General features: G+C 35.0%; 1 protein-coding gene across 1 annotated transcript in view; it reads right to left on the reverse strand.

Moving 5' to 3' along the window:
* LOC128656791 (pantetheinase) overlaps positions 1-7,230 on the reverse strand; it is a 55,506-nt gene extending 48,276 nt beyond the window's left edge. The window contains exons 1-3 of the mRNA XM_053710944.1: positions 6,974-7,230; positions 6,278-6,408; positions 5,468-5,660 (exon numbers count right to left, since the gene is read on the reverse strand). Of these exons, the coding sequence (XP_053566919.1) occupies positions 5,468-5,660; positions 6,278-6,408; positions 6,974-7,177 (528 nt within the window). The 5' untranslated portion in view covers positions 7,178-7,230. The remainder of the gene's footprint in view (positions 1-5,467; positions 5,661-6,277; positions 6,409-6,973) is intronic.
* Positions 7,231-18,179: the final 10,949 nt, after the last annotated feature.

Below are 18,179 nucleotides of genomic sequence, written 5' to 3' on the forward strand. Positions count from 1 at the left end.
TGATACCTTTGTTTTTTAAGTCCATGAATAAGGCAGGGGGGCTGCCGAAACGCGTAGGACCTATCTTGTCACTTGTCATATGGGAATATAAGCTTTTTATGCTATTTTAAATCAATGTTTTCAAATAAAGAACTTTTATTTCTTTACGCCTTGAGGTCTGCTGGTCATTTTCGCTGTTGCTGTATCCTTACTGTTACCAGCGTACCTCGGCGTGAGCTTTCACTAAACAGGCTGCCCTGATTGGTCCGGGAAAAGAAGCACCGGATTGGCTGGCGGGTAATGCCGCTGACAGCGTCGGAAGTACACTCACCCGCGGCTTGGAGCTTTCTTGCTGTGTAAAGTGTGTGCCGGAGGGGCTGGCAGAGTGACGCCCAGAGAGGGAGCTGTGATTTCTCTGCAACCGCTGAAGTGGAGTCCCGCACACAAGGCAAGGGTTGTTTTCGGGTGAGTGAATTTTTGCTTCTCATTTCCGCTGATTGTTTGGAGCTGTTGGAGGGGACAACTGTTGACTTTGCTGTACATTTTTCGAATGTCACATTCGAATTCGAATGTCACATTCGAATTCGAATGTCACTTTCGAATATTACATTTATAAAACACAGTATTAGACTAGAAATACTATTTTGAATTTGAATGTCACATTCGAATCGAATATCACGTTCGAATTTGAATATTACATTTATAAAACACAGTATTAGACTAGAAATACTATTTCGAATTTGAATGTGACAAATTTGAATTTGAATATTACATTTTAAAATTGAATGAATAGATAGCTAAACATTCTATTATTCGAACGAATGTATCAAAATTCGTTTTAAATTTCGAATTTTTAGAAACATTCTCCCATCCCTAATACATACACATATTTAGACGCGTATGTATGCATATATTTGTTAAAGCCCATTGCATCCTAATACCATATATCTTTGAGCACTTATAACTTTATTATTTTTTTAAATATTTTTTATTACATAGTCTTTATGTGAGTGTAACTGTACTTTTACATGTACTTATAACGTGTTTAGTGCAACATTTGTTCCTTCCCCTACCTTTACGGAAACTCTCAAGTTGCACTAACCCGACGCACATAAATAATGATTGAACACATTTACTTTCAACTCGTAATACACATGCTATTTCAGCAAAAAGCCTAAAAAATCCAATATCGCACACACGCTACAGTTAGTGTGCCTCTTGTAATTTAGCCCAAATTGAGGTGTAATTTGAGTGGGTAACTCACAGAATCAGTTAAAATCTACATGTAAACAAACAACTAAAAACACCTCTAACATAAGGGTGTGAAAATGACCCAGCAGAGAAAGGGTTGAACAACTTTACAATTTATTTCTATCATCTAATTTGCTTCATTCTTTTGGTATAATTAGTTGAACTGGTATTTGAAGTGCGGCACAATGTGAACGCAACCTATGTGCTCAATAAAGGATGCTTCCTTGGACTCCAAATGAAGCCTCGTTCTCATGAGAACAAGCACAGCGAAGGGGGTAAGTTGCGCAGCAATGGCAGCGAATTGTAAATATATCTGTACAGTATACGCTTATATACATATATATTTATGTGTTAATATGTGTATATATAAATAAGTGATGAGAGACAGCTCCTTTTCAAACAGGGGCACAGGAAAGGGTTAGCCAAACCCCAATATCAATTTCAAAAAGGTAATTTTCCAGCCTCCAGTAGATTTTTAAAAGACCTTTATTAGTTTCTTACAGGGTCCATTGTAACAACGACGTTTCGAACCTATACCAGGTTCTTAATCATGTTTATAGAATAGTGTGCAGGTGTGTCTTTTATACTTGTCCATTTCCTATAAGATTACACGACAGTGCCATCATGTGGTCAAAATTTAAAATTACAAGTGATAAATAAAAAACTTGAGTTATTCAGCTTCTTGTACATCTTAGATTGAATTTTTAAGCTAGTTACCCTCTTTTTCTTAATTTTTATATGGTTATCACATGCAACATTAAAACCAAATTTTACTATATTTACAAATAAAACCTATACACATAAGATATTGGAATCATATTAGCTACTACAGATAAATGCTACAGTTATCAATTAGAAAAATAATGACCATTCAAAATCTTTATTCAAACCTTCAGGTATCATGGTATTTAACTTATTAATCCAAAACATCTCCCTTCTTTTGAGCAATTGGTCTCTGTCACCTCCCCTCCTGGGTCTGTCAACTTGCTCAATAACTTGAAATCTCAGTTGACTGATGTTATGACCCATGGAGAGGAAGTGACAGGAAACAGGTGCCTCTGTATTTTTATTCCTGATGTTGGATTTGTGTTCAGTGATTCTTGTTCTTACTTCCCTACTAGTTTCACCTATATAAATCCTGGCACACGGACATTTAATGAGGTATATAGAGTATGTGCTTCTACATGTTAGATATTTTTTGATTGGATATTTAGTCCCCTTAATAGGGTGGAAAAATTCTTTCCCCTTTATTATGGAGCTACAATGGCTACAATGTAGGCAAGGATAACAACCTCTATTGTCAGGTCCTATTGATGTTTGAATGCTTTTCTTTTTGCTACCAATATCTGCTCTTACTAGTAAATCTCTCAGGTTCTTGTTTTTTTTGTAAGCTACAATAGGTATATTTTTGAAATCTTCAACTTGAGGATTGCATTCTCGAAGTATGTGCCAGTGTTTATTAATAATATGTGAAATTTTAGATCCTAAAGTATTGTATTGAGTTACAAAAACCATTCTGTTTTCTTTTGTTTTGTTTTTCGTATTACAATCTTCCTTATCTTTGCAGTACTCTAATTGTTTTGTGATTAGTTCTTCTGGGTATCCTCTTCTTTTACATTTTTCTGCCATTTCTTTTAATCTTATATCACATTTCTTTTTGTCAGTAACTATTCTTTTTACTCTTTTAAATTGACCTTGGGGTATGGCTTCTATTGTTTTTTTAGAGTGGAAGCTATCATATTGTAATACTTTATTTTTGTCTGTGGGTTTCACATATAGATCTGTTTTTAGGAAACCTTGTTCTTTATATACAAAAGTGTCTAAAAATGCTACTCCTGTATCTTCAATGTTAAGAGTGAATTTTAAACCTGTGACAGATGAATTGAGGTGCTCAACAAACTGCCATAGGCTCTCAGTGTCGCCCCACCATATGCCAAATATGTCATCCACAAATCTCCACCATGCTGCACCATATTGAAGAAATAATGGATTTGAGTATACAAATTTCTCTTCTATGTGGGACATAAAAATTGATATTGGGGTTTGGCTAACCCTTTCCTGTGCCCCTGTTTGAAAAGGAGCTGTCTCTCATCACTTATTTATATTACTTTTGAGCCTGGAGAGTACCTGCATCTACAAAAGAAAATAAAGCACAATGGCTGAAAAAAACACTGAGAAGACAACTGAAGTGGTTCCCAAAACATTTGCTTATGATGAGGAATCAGCACAGCAGATATATGCTACAGTATCTGGTAACAGAGACTTTTTACAGATTACATCTGGGGAAGCAACAAGCAGAAATTTTGAAAAAAACAACAAAAGGAAAATGGTGTTAGAATTGCATGCCATAACACTGAGCGAATACCACAAAGTACAAAGGATACCCAGAGGATTGAGGATGTCTACCTGCCCAACACTCTTTTCAGATAAAAAAGATTATTGTGAGAAATTTGAAAGCATTCTTAACAAATGTTCATATGATCTCATTACATGGACTGTTGAATATGCACAAAGAGAAAAAAGTATGGTTTTTGTAACTCAATACAATACTTTAGGATCTAAAATTTCACATATTATTAATAAACACTGGCACATACTTCGAGAATGCAATCCTCAAGTTGAAGATTTCAAAAATATACCTATTGTAGCTTACAAAAAAACCAAGAACCTGAGAGATTTACTAGTAAGAGCAGATATTGGTAGCAAAAAAAAAAGCATTCAAACATCAATAGGACCTGACAATAGAGGTTGTTATCCTTGCCTACATTGTAGCCATTGTAGCTCCATAATAAAGGGGAAAGAATTTTTCCACCCTATTAAGGGGACTAAATATCCAATCAAAAAATATCTAACATGTAGAAGCACATACTCTATATACCTCATTAAATGTCCGTGTGCCAGGATTTATATAGGTGAAACTAGTAGGGAAGTAAGAACAAGAATCACTGAACACAAATCCAACATCAGGAATAAAAATACAGAGGCACCTGTTTCCTGTCACTTCCTCTCCATGGGTCATAACATCAGTCAACTGAGATTTCAAGTTATTGAGCAAGTTGACAGACCCAGGAGGGGAGGTGACAGAGACCAATTGCTCAAAAGAAGGGAGATGTTTTGGATTAATAAGTTAAATACCATGATACCTGAAGGTTTGAATAAAGATTTTGAATGGTCATTATTTTTCTAATTGATAACTGTAGCATTTATCTGTAGTAGCTAATATGATTCCAATATCTTATGTGTATAGGTTTTATTTGTAAATATAGTAAAATTTGGTTTTAATGTTGCATGTGATAACCATATAAAAATTAAGAAAAAGAGGGTAACTAGCTTAAAAATTCAATCTAAGATGTACAAGAAGCTGAATAACTCAAGTTTTTTATTTATCACTTGTAATTTTAAATTTTGACCACATGATGGCACTGTCGTGTAATCTTATAGGAAATGGACAAGTATAAAAGACACACCTGCACACTATTCTATAAACATGATTAAGAACCTGGTATAGGTTCGAAACGTCGTTGTTACAATGGACCCTGTAAGAAACTAATAAAGGTCTTTTAAAAATCTACTGGAGGCTGGAAAATTACCTTTTTGAATATGTGTATATACACATATTAACACATAAATATATACGTATGTATATAAGCATATACATATATATTTACTGGGAACACAGAGTTCCCATAAACTGATATGTAAAGGCACTTTTCAGTGCCGTTTTTTCTCTAACAACACACAGCCGCTAACTTTAGTTCCCAAAAACTGCATAGTGCAGTATTTTTTTACAAAAAAAGAAGATGCTACAATTATTTTATTTTTATTTTTTTGGGGGGGAGGGTAGCTGGGGCATTTTAAAAAAATTACCAATTGTAATGGCTGGCTATATATTTTGCACCCGCAAACAGGCAAATTTGCAATAAATTAGTGCTCCACTTGTAATCTAGTCCTATATTTGTTCAGCCACCTCCCAGTAGTGTATTGATTCTCATTCAACAAAGCATACCATGAGAATGAAGCAAATTTGATAACAGAAGTAAATTGTAAAGTTATTAAAAAAAAATTATATGCTCTATCATAATAATGAAAGAAAAAATTTGTGTTTCATGTCCCTTTAATCTATTATTTTTTACCTTTGCTGTTTTTGATAAATACAATGGGGCCTATTTGTTAATGTGCGAGCAGACATAATTTTTATCTGAAATACCTACTGTAACATTATTTATTAGTTGCTTACCTTATGGTAACGGGCAATCAGTTTTCCTTCAAGATCAAACACAATTGTTGTATCATAAATGTAATGACCATCCTCTGGACATCCGTCATTACTAATATTACATACTTTTTTGTCTCCAATATTTGCAACCAGATAAATAGAATTTTTCTTTGCCATACAACTTAGTCTTTCCTGTACTGGTGTCGAACCGAATCTACATTTATTTCAGATCAAACACATCAATACAAAGGTGATTTATGGAATACCAATGTTTTACTATAATTAAAGAAAAAGACACAATGATAACGTCACCTTTAAATTAAAAATATACAGGTACAAATCCCAAAATCTGGAATTCCAAAATCTAAATCGTAACTTTTTAATTAATTATAGTGCATGCTGCTCCTAACCCTACTTAGTTATGCTTTTCAACAAAGGATACAAAAAGAACAAAGGAAATATGATAATATAAGTAAATTGGAATGCTGTTTAAAATGATTTGGCTTTTGAATCTTTTCAGAATTAGAAATGCTACTCACCCATCTGCACCCCCTAAAACCTCTACTGTCCTTTTTCCCTTTCACTGGGTTCCCAGCCTAACCTCATCAATGGTGCTAAACTGAGAGCTTCTAAGTTAGTTTTTAAAAGGTTTTATACTGGATTTTTAGAGCATTATCTGTGCATATTCTTCTTTATATTAATATCTATTACATGCAGTTATATGAAAATTAGTGTATACTGTCCCTTAAAAATAGACGTCAGTAGTGGCCTATTTTTCTTTTACGTTACTCAAACCAAATCTCTATAAGAATAATATAATTAAGTTTTTACCTTTTTGGATCTGAACAAGGAACCCAGTTAACCTCCGGGCTTGGTATATCTTCAAGATATGGATAGACAGTTTCTCTGGTCAGACCTAAACAGCAAATGGCATACTCTGGTGTCACTATGATGTGTGCACCCTGTGATAGGATGGGAAAATGAAATATTAGCATAACAGGGGTGTCCAATCTTTTGATGTTTGAACACAATAGAACTTTCTTTTTTTTATGTGTAGTGAATAAGGCTTCTTATGATGGAACAAACATATATACTTCTTTATTAATAAACTTCATCTGAGAAATGTATATGTATGATTTACAATATAATAAAATCTGCATATAAACACAAATTCAGGAACATATATATTGGATTAGCAGATTTAGTTGATATGCAGTTTGCAGACAAGAAGAGTGCACTGTTTCATATCTGAAGGAATGGAATTTTGGCGGCCTGTTATAAAGTCAAATTGTGGCACCTGGCCCTGGGCATTAGTCTGGACATCTTTGCTTTATAGTAAAGGGAATATAAGGTGCCAAAACCTACTCTAAAAGACAGACAGGGGTTATCGTTAGCTACGCTTACAAATGCAAACATGACAAGCTTTCTAATTAGATCAAGAATTAGAATTTAAATTCTGCAATAATTTTCCTTGCAATTTGAGACATGCAACTAAAAATCACAGTATCAATATCAAATGATTTTTACCTGTCTTGCTGCCGATTTCACAGCTTTTTCCAAAACATCTATATTTTTGTTCATATTAGCAAATGCTTCTTCCGTGGTGACAGGTGACATACTGGAGCCTGGACGAATTGGGACATGTTCATAAACTGCAGCAGTGAATTTTTTCAGAGTATAACTCCTGCATGTACAAAAAGCTGCAACGATTACGAATAAAAAGCAAATCATGTTAGAGGCTTGCAGACTTTAAAATATAAAGGTATGTTTCAAGGGAGCAACTAGTACTTGAGAGTGATCTATGCTATTTATATAGTCTGGGACAATGCAATATGGGAAATTCCCTGAATAAAATAAATAATAAAAAGTTGTGAAACTACACTGGTCAAGTCATGTAGGTTTTACATAAACAGGTTTACTCTTGCACAATACCATCTCAAATACAGGAATCTAAAATTCAGTGAACTAAAGACTGTTTTATCTTCCTTGCCAAAATTAATTCATTAATTAAATAAATAAATACAAATCAGTCATAAAGTCAATAAAGATTTACCAGTCATAAAGTTGCTACTATGTAATCGAGAATTTTCTGCTATTGATTTTCAAATTTAAAAACAAAACAAAAAATAATTATTAAAAAATACTAAAACAGTAGATTTTATTACACTGTAATACCTTCTTCAGTCTGTCCAATCCCTGTTGTATAACAGAGAATCTAGTAACCAAGAATGGAAAGATCAGGGGATAAATACATTTATATGTTTCAGTAAATGGAGAGAGGAGGAAGACAGTCTTGTTAATATCTGGCAAACAAAACAAAAATAAGTGGTCTAAGGAGAAACGTTGAATCAAATATATGTAAAAAAATCATATTAATTAGTCACAGATTTTTTTAAGCAAATTGTAAATAGTTTATCGTCCTATGTTCACATTATTGGTTTATTATATTGTTTTTACGTTTCAAAATGCATATTGCGACAGACCAAATCCCATACCACGGACGCATGCTAGATAGTGGATTCCACTTCACCTTCTGCCACACTTCCCTTGATTTTCTGCAACTGGGCAGCTCTCCCTCTCTGCTGTTATTTAACATGAAAAATTATGTTGTTGTTTTTTTTTTATATTTGTGAACATGCTTGCTTTAAAAGTGCCCTAATGTGTCTGTTTAATATCAACTAAATATATAAAGATCCTCACAGAACTGAAATACTTCTGCAGGTTGTAAGTTAGTGTGACACACTAACACAGGTGTGCCCAAAAAAACTTTTTTGTATGAAGGGTTGGCAGTTAATTATAATAGAAATTGTAGTTAAAGTGACAGGAAATTGGTTACTACTAATTAATTGAAATTGTATAGAATCAAAATGGGCCGGCTACTAAGCTTACATTCCTGCTTCAAAAAAAAAAATACCAAAAGAATGAAAAAAAATTTATAATAGGATTAAAAGTATCCTAACATAGTAACAGAATAATCTAGATTTTATTAAAGAGACAAATATTTTGCAATGACTCTTCCTTTACTGAACAGACAGCACTTAAAAGCATTGGGGGAAAAAATAATAATACAGTACACAGAAAGTTTTTTAAACCAATGAGGATTCAGGAACAGGTTATGAACAACCAATCAGGTAGAATCTAAGGATATAAGTAGTTAAGTAGGCCCTGGCATAATAACTATTCCTCTTTAAGCTTTGCTGCTAACACTAAGAAAAAAGGTAGGAACAAACATAAAACAATATTCTGAAAAACATGCGAAAATACAGAACAAAATAGTTAAAAACATTGAAGAATTGAGAAAAAATGGATCCCACAGATTAGTTGAAATATTTTGAGGAACTCTGGAATTTTGATGACGAAGAAACAATGACAGAGACTATTTTGCAAGTTTAAAGCAAAATCGATTATGTAATAAGATGGTGTGGAACTGAATCGGTTTAAAATAAAACTGACATATAACAGAGCCAGAAGACCAATCTGCTGCATTAAGAATTTCTGGTAAGGAAGCAAGATTTAGAAAAAAAAAAAAAATTTAGAGGCTGAGGCTCCCCTAATCGAGTGAGCTGAAATCTTGTCTTCCACACCAGCTAAAGACATAATACATCTAACCCATCTACTTATAGTGGTAGTAGTGACAGGTAAAGGAGGTAGAACAAAAGAAATAAGGAGCTGATAGGGGAAAAAAGAGGAAGATCTAAACAATAATAGTTTTGGATTTATATTCCTTCAGACAGGAAAAAATACAAAGTTTAGGAAATTCAAAATAGTAAAGATAAAAAAAGGAGGATGAGAGAGAGTTAGATAATCTAGATAAAGAAAATATTACACCGGGATGAGAAAACATTTTAGAAATATAATCTATGGCTCTGACATCTGAATCTCTTTTGCAAGATAATTAGCACAATAATGTAGCTAGTTTGCAAGTTAACTGTTTAATAGAAAGTTCTTTATTATGAGTCCAGTTATTAAACAAGTTGATGACTAAATCAACATCCCAAAAGTAAAAATGTTTGGAGGCAGTTTTTTTTAATTCTAATCACTTTCATGAGTTTTTTAACAAATGAGATTTGACCAGTAGGAATATTAGATAAAGGAGAATGTCCAGCTGAAATTGCAGATTGTGCTACATTAATAGACCTGTAGACCATTCCAGCTTCGAACTAAGAAGTGAGATAGTTAATTACTTCATTTAAAGGAGCTGAAAAGGGATCCAAGTTCCTGCAACTGCACCAATAAGACCATCTTACCCAGGTGTGTTTGTATAATTTATGGGTTCCTGGTGCCCAAGACTCCTAGAGGAGTGATTTAGCTCCTTCCGAAAGACCCTCAGAGGACCAGGATCCCCTGAAAATATCCAAGCAATCAGCTGTAAGGACCCTTGAAGAACAAGGTTGTGATACTCTTGTAGGACTCAAGAGAAGGCCTTGTTGAAAGGGAAGGAGAAGAGGAAGATGGAAAGACATCCACAGAAGAACCAAGATTGGGCTGGACACCAAGGGTTATCAATAAGATTGAAAGAAGATTCCTCCTGACAAAATAAATCTTTCTAGGAATCATTGAAAAAGGAGGGAAAGCATAGGCTCCTTGAACCAGCCACTTCTGAAGAAATGCATCTGTGGCTAGAGCTAGAGGGTCTGGTCTCCAGCTGAAAAAATGAATCACTTGGTGATTCAGACAGGAGGCAAAGAGGTCTATAGAAAAGAGACCTCTGTGACGCAACAGTAGCTGAAATTTTTTAATTCAATTTCCAGTCAATGGAATCTATTAGATAACGAGATGCCCAATGCCATTGTATTGTTTAAACTAGGAATGTATTCTACTTGAATCTGAATATTGAGATCCAAACAAGAATGGATACATTCTGATGTTAAATATGACAATATTTTTTATGTAGTACCTCCAAAACAGTTGAGATAATTGACAGCAGAAATATTGTCCATCTTGAGTAATACAGAAATTAGACGATCTGAACGAACAAACAAAACTCTTGACAGCGAAAGAACCTTCCAAAAGTTCCAGACAATTGATATGTAAATTCTTCTCTTCTGATGACCATTTGCCCCCTGCTATGAGAGGACCAAATCTGGCTCCCCAGTCTGATCTGCTGGCATCTGCTTTAAAAATTATCTCCGGAGAGCATCCAAAAATTGCTCTCCCTTTCCTAGCCTCCAAATTGGCCAACCACCATAAAAGTTCTGATCTGGCTTTTTTGATAAGGCAATTTTGTGAGAACTGGAAAAACCTTGACGAAAATAAAAAATCTTCAATCTTTGAAGAGCCTGGTAGTGAAGGGGGACTGGAAAAATGGCTTGGATGGAAGATGAAAGAAGACCAATTATGCGCGATAAAGTGCGAATAGGAAAAAGAGGTTTGTTGAGCACATAAGAAATCTCTTTCTTTATCTTCTTGATCTTGTCCAATAGAAGTCTCAAGGTAGCAGATTGAGTATCTATTACAAATCCTAAAAAAAAATAGTGATTGGGAAGGATTAATTTCTAATTTGTTGAAGTTGATGACAAAACCCAATTTCTGAAAAATCTCTATTTTAAGATTGAGATGATTGTGCAGAGAGATGATTTTAGTGCATGGTGAGGATATCGTCCACATAAATTATGAGATGAATACCCCTCATTCGAAACTAAGCAACAACAGGGCAAAAATGTTTTTGTAAATGCCCAAGGGGCAGAAGAAAGACCAAAAGGAAGGCAAGTAAATTGCCAAAGGTTGTCTTTTTAAAGAAATAAAAAAAATTCTAAAAAGCATCTTTCAAATTCAGACGAACCAACCAATCTTTTTGTAGTAAACAGTCTGAGGAGATGAATTCCCTCCATCTTGAAATGATTGTATTCCAAGTGAAGATTGAGACTACTCAAATTAATAACAAGTTGAAAAGAACCCTCTTTTTTCGTCACCAGAAACATGTTGTTAATGTAAGAATTGTTGTTTGATGAGGCAATTTATATGGCCTGTTGCTTTGCTAGTTGCATAATCTCTAACTGGTGGAGGTCTGAATGAGAAAAAAAATATTGGAGGGGAAATGGATGATTGGAAGGGAATGGATATGAAATTTAGATGAAGACCTGAAACCCCTTGAAGTACCCAAGGATCTTGACTTATATTTTCCCAATTGTGAAAAAATAAGGCAAGCCTGCCTCCTATCTTTTGTGGGAAAGAAAGTGTGGAAGGATACATGGGCAAATTTACCTGAGAAGGATCTTCTTGAAGTTTTTCCTCACAAAGATCTGGAACTGAAGTCCAATATCTGCCTCTGGTTGTGAAGAAACTGGCATTCGAAGATCCTGGGATTGGATTGTATTGGTATTGAGACCTGGATACATAGGGAAAATGGCCAGGGATGCGGCCTCTTCCTTTCCCAGCCCTGTTAAAAACCTTAGAGTTTTGATTAAATATCTTTTTGGTTTGAGATTTTATCTTATTTAAAGAGAGTTAAGGGAAGATACATAATTATTGAGCTCTTTAAGCCCAGCATCTCCAAGCAAAAATCCCTTTTGTTTTGGCGCCAATTTCCATAGGGGCTAAATCTGTCAGTTTTGGGTCCAATTTTCTCAGGAGAATACAGCTTCTTTGACAAAACAAAGCAGTATTGGAGTAACCTAGTAGATAAACTAAACATTGAACCCATTGTTTCATAATAATAGGGTAAACTTAGGACTCATTAGAAATGGCCTTCATCAGATAATTCCATTAATTTCATAACAGGACCAAGTGTATCTAATAACTTGTCCTGACAGGCCTTTAAAAATCTGTCAGGACCTTTGCAGATCTTAATCTTTTTTGTCCCAATGAACTTTATTAAAATTAAGGTCAATTTCAGCAGTGGCTTGAGATAGGTTGGGTAATTCAGGCTTAGGACATTCAGAGAATATTTTTTTACTTTTTAGAAAGCGGTCTCTTTATATAATAAGCTAGAAATGTGGCCACTCTTTTAAAAGTCCTCCAATTGGAGGATCTGGGATGTTCAATATCATCTGGGTCCAAATAAGGTTCTCCTGCATTATCTATTAATTTAGGTTTTTTGGTCTTATGGGCTTTTGGGGACCTCTTATACCTAGGGGAATCCCCACTGGAGAAAGATGAGAAAGATGAGTCTGAGAAAAAAAAACTTTATTGGAAGAGTCCTCATTTTTTTCAGTTTAGAAATTATCAGATAAATAGGAATCTTCCGACTCATTTGTTGAAACCTGGTCAACATGTTTTCTGCATTTTATTTTATCCATTTCTGTTCTATTAGATACAAACTCTTCAGAGGAAATATCTTTTAATTCCTTAGGTATTGCAGAATCATTGTCTGAACTGGGCAGACATATTTTCGCTTTCTTTGCGGAACATTTTTGAGATAAACTGCTATCATCTTTTAAATGTTTTCTTTTAAAAGCAGCTTTTCTGGGAACATCTCCAGAGGACATAATATCCTTAATGGATTTGCCAGAAATATCAGTTGTATTTTCCTTAGACATAATAATTTAATAAACACTTTTTTGTCTGAAGACAGACTATATTATGTCCGAAAACGTTAATACTGATTAAAGTGATTTTTGCTAAGTCCCTCGGAGTGCGCTTGTCCTATATATATATATATATATATATATATATATATATATATATACACCCCACATTTACGTACACAATGAGACCAGAGCATGTATGTAAAACGAAAATGTACTTAAAGTGAAGCCATACATAATGCATTATAATAGTCATTTACATGCATACCTGATATAAATAATACATTTATAATAAAATAAACACAATACTGTAAGGTTAGGGCAACAGAACATATTTATTGCAAAATAAACACAGTATTTTCTAAGCTTAGGATCAGCTATAAGCATTTATTCTAGTAAGGATGAAGTCAACTCTTCCAAGTTGAGACACTTTCTTGCTGATGAATTGGGTGTACTACAAGTAGCAATAAGAGAAGGAGCAGGACTGGATGGTGATGTCAGAACTGGAAATGGACTGTCAGTTGAGGTTGATGATCTGGGATAAAAAATGACTGTGTGTCAATAATGATGATCTACGTGCTGATGGACTTTTAGAACAGTAAATCTCTGTAGAGGTGTGAAGTGTAGCTCTCTTCTTTTCTCTGTAGATTTGTTTGTAACAGCCAAAAGCCCCCAAAATGTTACCATTGACTGTGGAGCTTCTTTTAAAATCCCTATCATGCTTTTCAAAAACAGCCATGGCACTATCAAGATTATAGAAAGCTTCAAAGAGAATTTTTGAGGTTAAGCCTTCAGGCTCTTCAATTATCTCCACCCCATTTTGCACAGCTTCTTCTTCTTTCTCCTCTTCAAGTTCTAGAAGATCTTTATTGCTTAGGGGCTCAGTATGGGACGTAAGCAGTTCAGCAACATCTTCTGGCTTTAGTTTCAGCTCTAACTGCCTTGCCATCTCTACAATATTTTTAGTAACATTAGCTACAGAATCTTCAATGCCTTCAGAATCATCAGCTAACTGTGGGCATATTTTTTCCAGGCTTTTTCATTGTGGTATCCTTTATATCATTCCAAGCATTTCTTACAGTTTTAATGCAATCCAAGATGTTGTAGCTTTTCCAGAATTTCAATAGGACTTCTTGCCCTGCACCTTCTTCTTTGATTATTGCTGCAATACACTTACTGAATGTTCTTTTTAAGTACTTTAACTTGAAGGCGGCTATGACACATTGATCCATGGGCTGCAGTAATGAGGTGGTATTTGGTGGTAGGAGTTACACTCGAATGTTAGGGTTGAGCTCATCTAGCCTTCTAGGGTGTCCAGGGGCATTATCAACAAGCAGCAAAATGTTAAAAAGTATATTGTTGTCCTTGCAATAGGCTTTCACCTCTGGAACAAAGCAGGTGTCAAACCAATCCTCAAAAATGCACTGGAAGTCTAGTTTTAATGTAGTTCTTCAAAGCTCTTGGATTTTGAAAATGGTAAATTAGTAAAGGCGTTAAGGTACCAGAAGCATTGCCACCTTACAGGATGTTATGTAGGTTAGACCTCTTCTTAAACCTATCAAACCATCCACGGCTTGCAACAAATTCAGTATCCTTTGCTGCTTCACCTTTCTTAGCCTTCAGGTCATTGAAGAGGCTTAAGGCTTCACTTTGTATAATTGCCTGGTTTACAGAAACATGGCGTGTTGTCTGATTTTCTATCCAAAGTATTAAGAGTCTCTACATGTCTGCAGCAATGCTATTCCTTTTTCGAATTGTTGTGGTGTTAACCGGCGTAGCACTTCTAACTTCTGCAACAATTATTTCTCTGTTCTTCATGACTGTTAACTGTGGTCTAGTGAAGCCTAGCTTTTGGCCTATTTCAGCTTGAATTACACCTTCATCATACAATCTAATCATTTTAAGCTTCACATCCAAGGTAATAGATTTATGGCATTTCTTTTTATCTGCCATTATTGCAAAGCTTCCACAATCAGTCAGCTCTAGGTAAAGGTACATTTGTACTGTTCAGTACTGTACTGTTCTGTGTGCCAAGCGTGATACAGTCAGTATGTGTATATGTTTCCCAAAGTTGGCATCAGACAATATAACCCAGTCAATGTCTATGTACAGTACAGTATTATCACAGGAATAAAACACCAATTTGAGTGCTGGAATATTCAATACTACTGTATGTACTCACAATTCACTTTTTAACTGCAATGTCATTAGTGCGCGGCTTCTAGACAGTGAGCGGAAACCCCACCTCTTCCTGCCATGCGACCACCTCTTCCTGGCACGCAGCAACCTTTTCCTGGCCATGTAGAACCAAAGAGACTAACTGTTCATGTGCGGCGGCACCGGTAAAGAGAGGTTCCGTAACAGGTATGTACCTAGTTGTGAGAGAAGGTCCGTAAAGCGGGGTATGCGGGTACATATATATATATATATATATATATATATATATAATGCAAAAAGTCCAGCACTCACTATGCTAAAAAAGTCGTCGGGGTGCATCCCAGAATATACACAAAAAATAGTCCAAAGAGAACACTTTGATTCACGGCGAGTGCTCTCTTTAGACTATTTTTTGTATATACAGGTAGCCCTCAGTTTACGCCGGGGTTAGGTTCCAGGAGGAATGGTTGTAAATTGAAACCGTTGTAAATTGAAACCCAGTTTATAATGTAAGTCAATGGGAAGTGAGGGAGTTAGGTTCCAGGCCCCTCTCAAAATTGTCATAAGTAACACCTAATACATTATTTTTAAAGCTTTGAAATGAAGACTTTAAATGCTAAACAGCATTATAAACCTAATAATATAGATTGTATCATCATCAAACTAAGTTTAATGAACAAAAACATTTGCTAAACATCACCTAATAAAATAATCACACAACAGACTGCATCATCATCAAACTAAGTTTAATGAACAAAAACGTTTTTTTACTTGCATTTTTTCCGTTCTCTGCATTGTTAGCATGTTAGATAATGGGTCTGCACCTATTCTATGCATTTCAATCTGCAGTGATTAATAAGCAGTTAGGCACCCTCACCTCAAGCAGCTGGGCAGGAAGATAATAGGGAAGTGCCTGCTAAATTTTGCTCAACAGATCTGGTCTGATCTGTGTACACAGATCAATTTAAGGCTGTTAAGTTGCATAACTTTGCTGCAAAACAAGCGGACAGCTCCACCTACTGGCTATTTTAATTAGTGCATTTCTTTCCAAAAGCTTTTCAATAGCAGTCACATGACTGAAAAAAAAGGTTGTTATTCTGAAACGGCGCAAATTGAACCAGCGTAAACCGAGGGCCACCTGTATGTATATATATATATATATATATATATATATATATATATATATATATATATAATGTTGCAAAAATAGGCACTCACTGGTCTTTATAAAACTTCACATTTAATGTAGAAAATTTAAAAGCAGAGCATAACGTTTCAAGACCACACTGGTCCCTTTGTCAAATGCCAAATACGATACCAAACAATCTTACCTACTAAAACCCAGTATACACCGCCTAATATACCCAGTGTCTGATTATCGTATCCCCATCAGCTGAGCAGCTGAACGGAACTCCGGCGCTGTTTGCGTTCCACAGAGCACATTGTATTCCAGTGACATCACCATCACATGATACGCACTTCCTGGTTCGATATTGACGCTTGCACGCTGCATCTGACAGCTGTCAGAAATCGCACACGTGTTGGAAAAAACATACATGGCAGAACCCTCCAGTAGTGCCGTGTATGTACAGTATCCCATAATGTAATCTAACCATATGTTTGAAATAAGGGATTAAAAAAGACACAGAAAAGAAAGGATATACAAGGCGCTGCTTACAATCTATGTAACAGTTTTCCTCTAATGAGTAGTATTATTCAAATACACTTGCAGATAATACCCCTGATATTATGCAGAGATAACATTCGATAAGAAAAATGAAAATAAGTTCTTACAATTCTCCAAAAGCAAGTGTTAAAGTTATAGAATGGGGCCCTCCAAATATATGGGACACCAATAGGCTGCTCAAATTACGAGAAATATTTTGGATAAAAAAGATGGATTGTCTTTAAATATTGATTTAGACATACAGGCCTTTTTAACATAAGGTTTTAATAGGTGTGAGATTTATTCTGTTTTTTTTATGTACATTGTTATGCTTTTAAATGTAATATGTATTGACATATTTAAACAAAAAATTTTCATATATTTTTTTAGATGATACATATATTTTACATCAATACTAGTGGTTTTTAAGAAGTTATAGGTAAGCATTTTTATTTGTTAAATATTTGTTAAACTCGTATATTCACATACATAATAACATGTGAGTATCAGGTGAATATGAGTTTTTATGGTGCAATATTTATGTTGGTAAGAAATTGTAAATAACATTTTGTTGCATCAAATTTTGTATATACATTAAGTCCTCTAATGCAAGATAGGAGGTAATGAAATAGTTAAACAACTAAACACTGGCTGTATCCGCCTATAAAAGGCAGGCAGTTAGAGACAAGCAACACTCTTGAAAAAGTTCCAGCACGGAACGAAACGTACGTCGAGTGAGGGGGCACTAATATTGCTCTTAACATTGTGAATCTTATAAGTCCGGTGAGGCCGCAATTGTTGTGTTTTTCCGTTTGTTGAATTACACCTAACGGGCTGAGGACTTTGTGTAATGCATGGTTAATATGCCATTATTTAGTCCATTATAATTGTCGCTGTGTGAAAGAGACACATCGCTCTATTGGGAGGAGGATCCTAATCAGGAGTACATACCAGCAGAGACCAACCAACAGCGGAAGTAGCTACCGGATTGGTCAAAAATCCAACACACCCACAGACAGCCGGGGTACTGACGCCGCACGCAACGACATTGGAGCTGGAGAAACGGGGAACTCATCGGGTGATTTTATACACCGCTTGTTTTAATTTTTTAAATTTTGAGTGTGATTCTTATGTGTGATATATATATTTGGCATAATAAATTTGTACATACTGTCTGACTTAGATGCGTTTGGGCGCTCTTTCTTCTTTATTTCTTTTTTTTAAATAAGGGATATACATTAACACTAAACCTAAATCATTAAAAACAATAGAGGACCTATGCTATGTACAGGAAATATTAACATTAAAAATATCAACATTAATATGGATACATTTATTCAAAGTATACATCATAGCCATCAAGGAATATGGTAAGAAACTCATATTTAGAACCGAGGTACCACGATGGAAATCAATCCAATCCAGGGACTTTATAATATCCATA

This window comes from Bombina bombina, chromosome 4 (genome assembly GCF_027579735.1).
Source record: "Bombina bombina isolate aBomBom1 chromosome 4, aBomBom1.pri, whole genome shotgun sequence".
In the NCBI taxonomy this organism is placed as follows: Eukaryota; Metazoa; Chordata; class Amphibia; order Anura; family Bombinatoridae; genus Bombina; species Bombina bombina.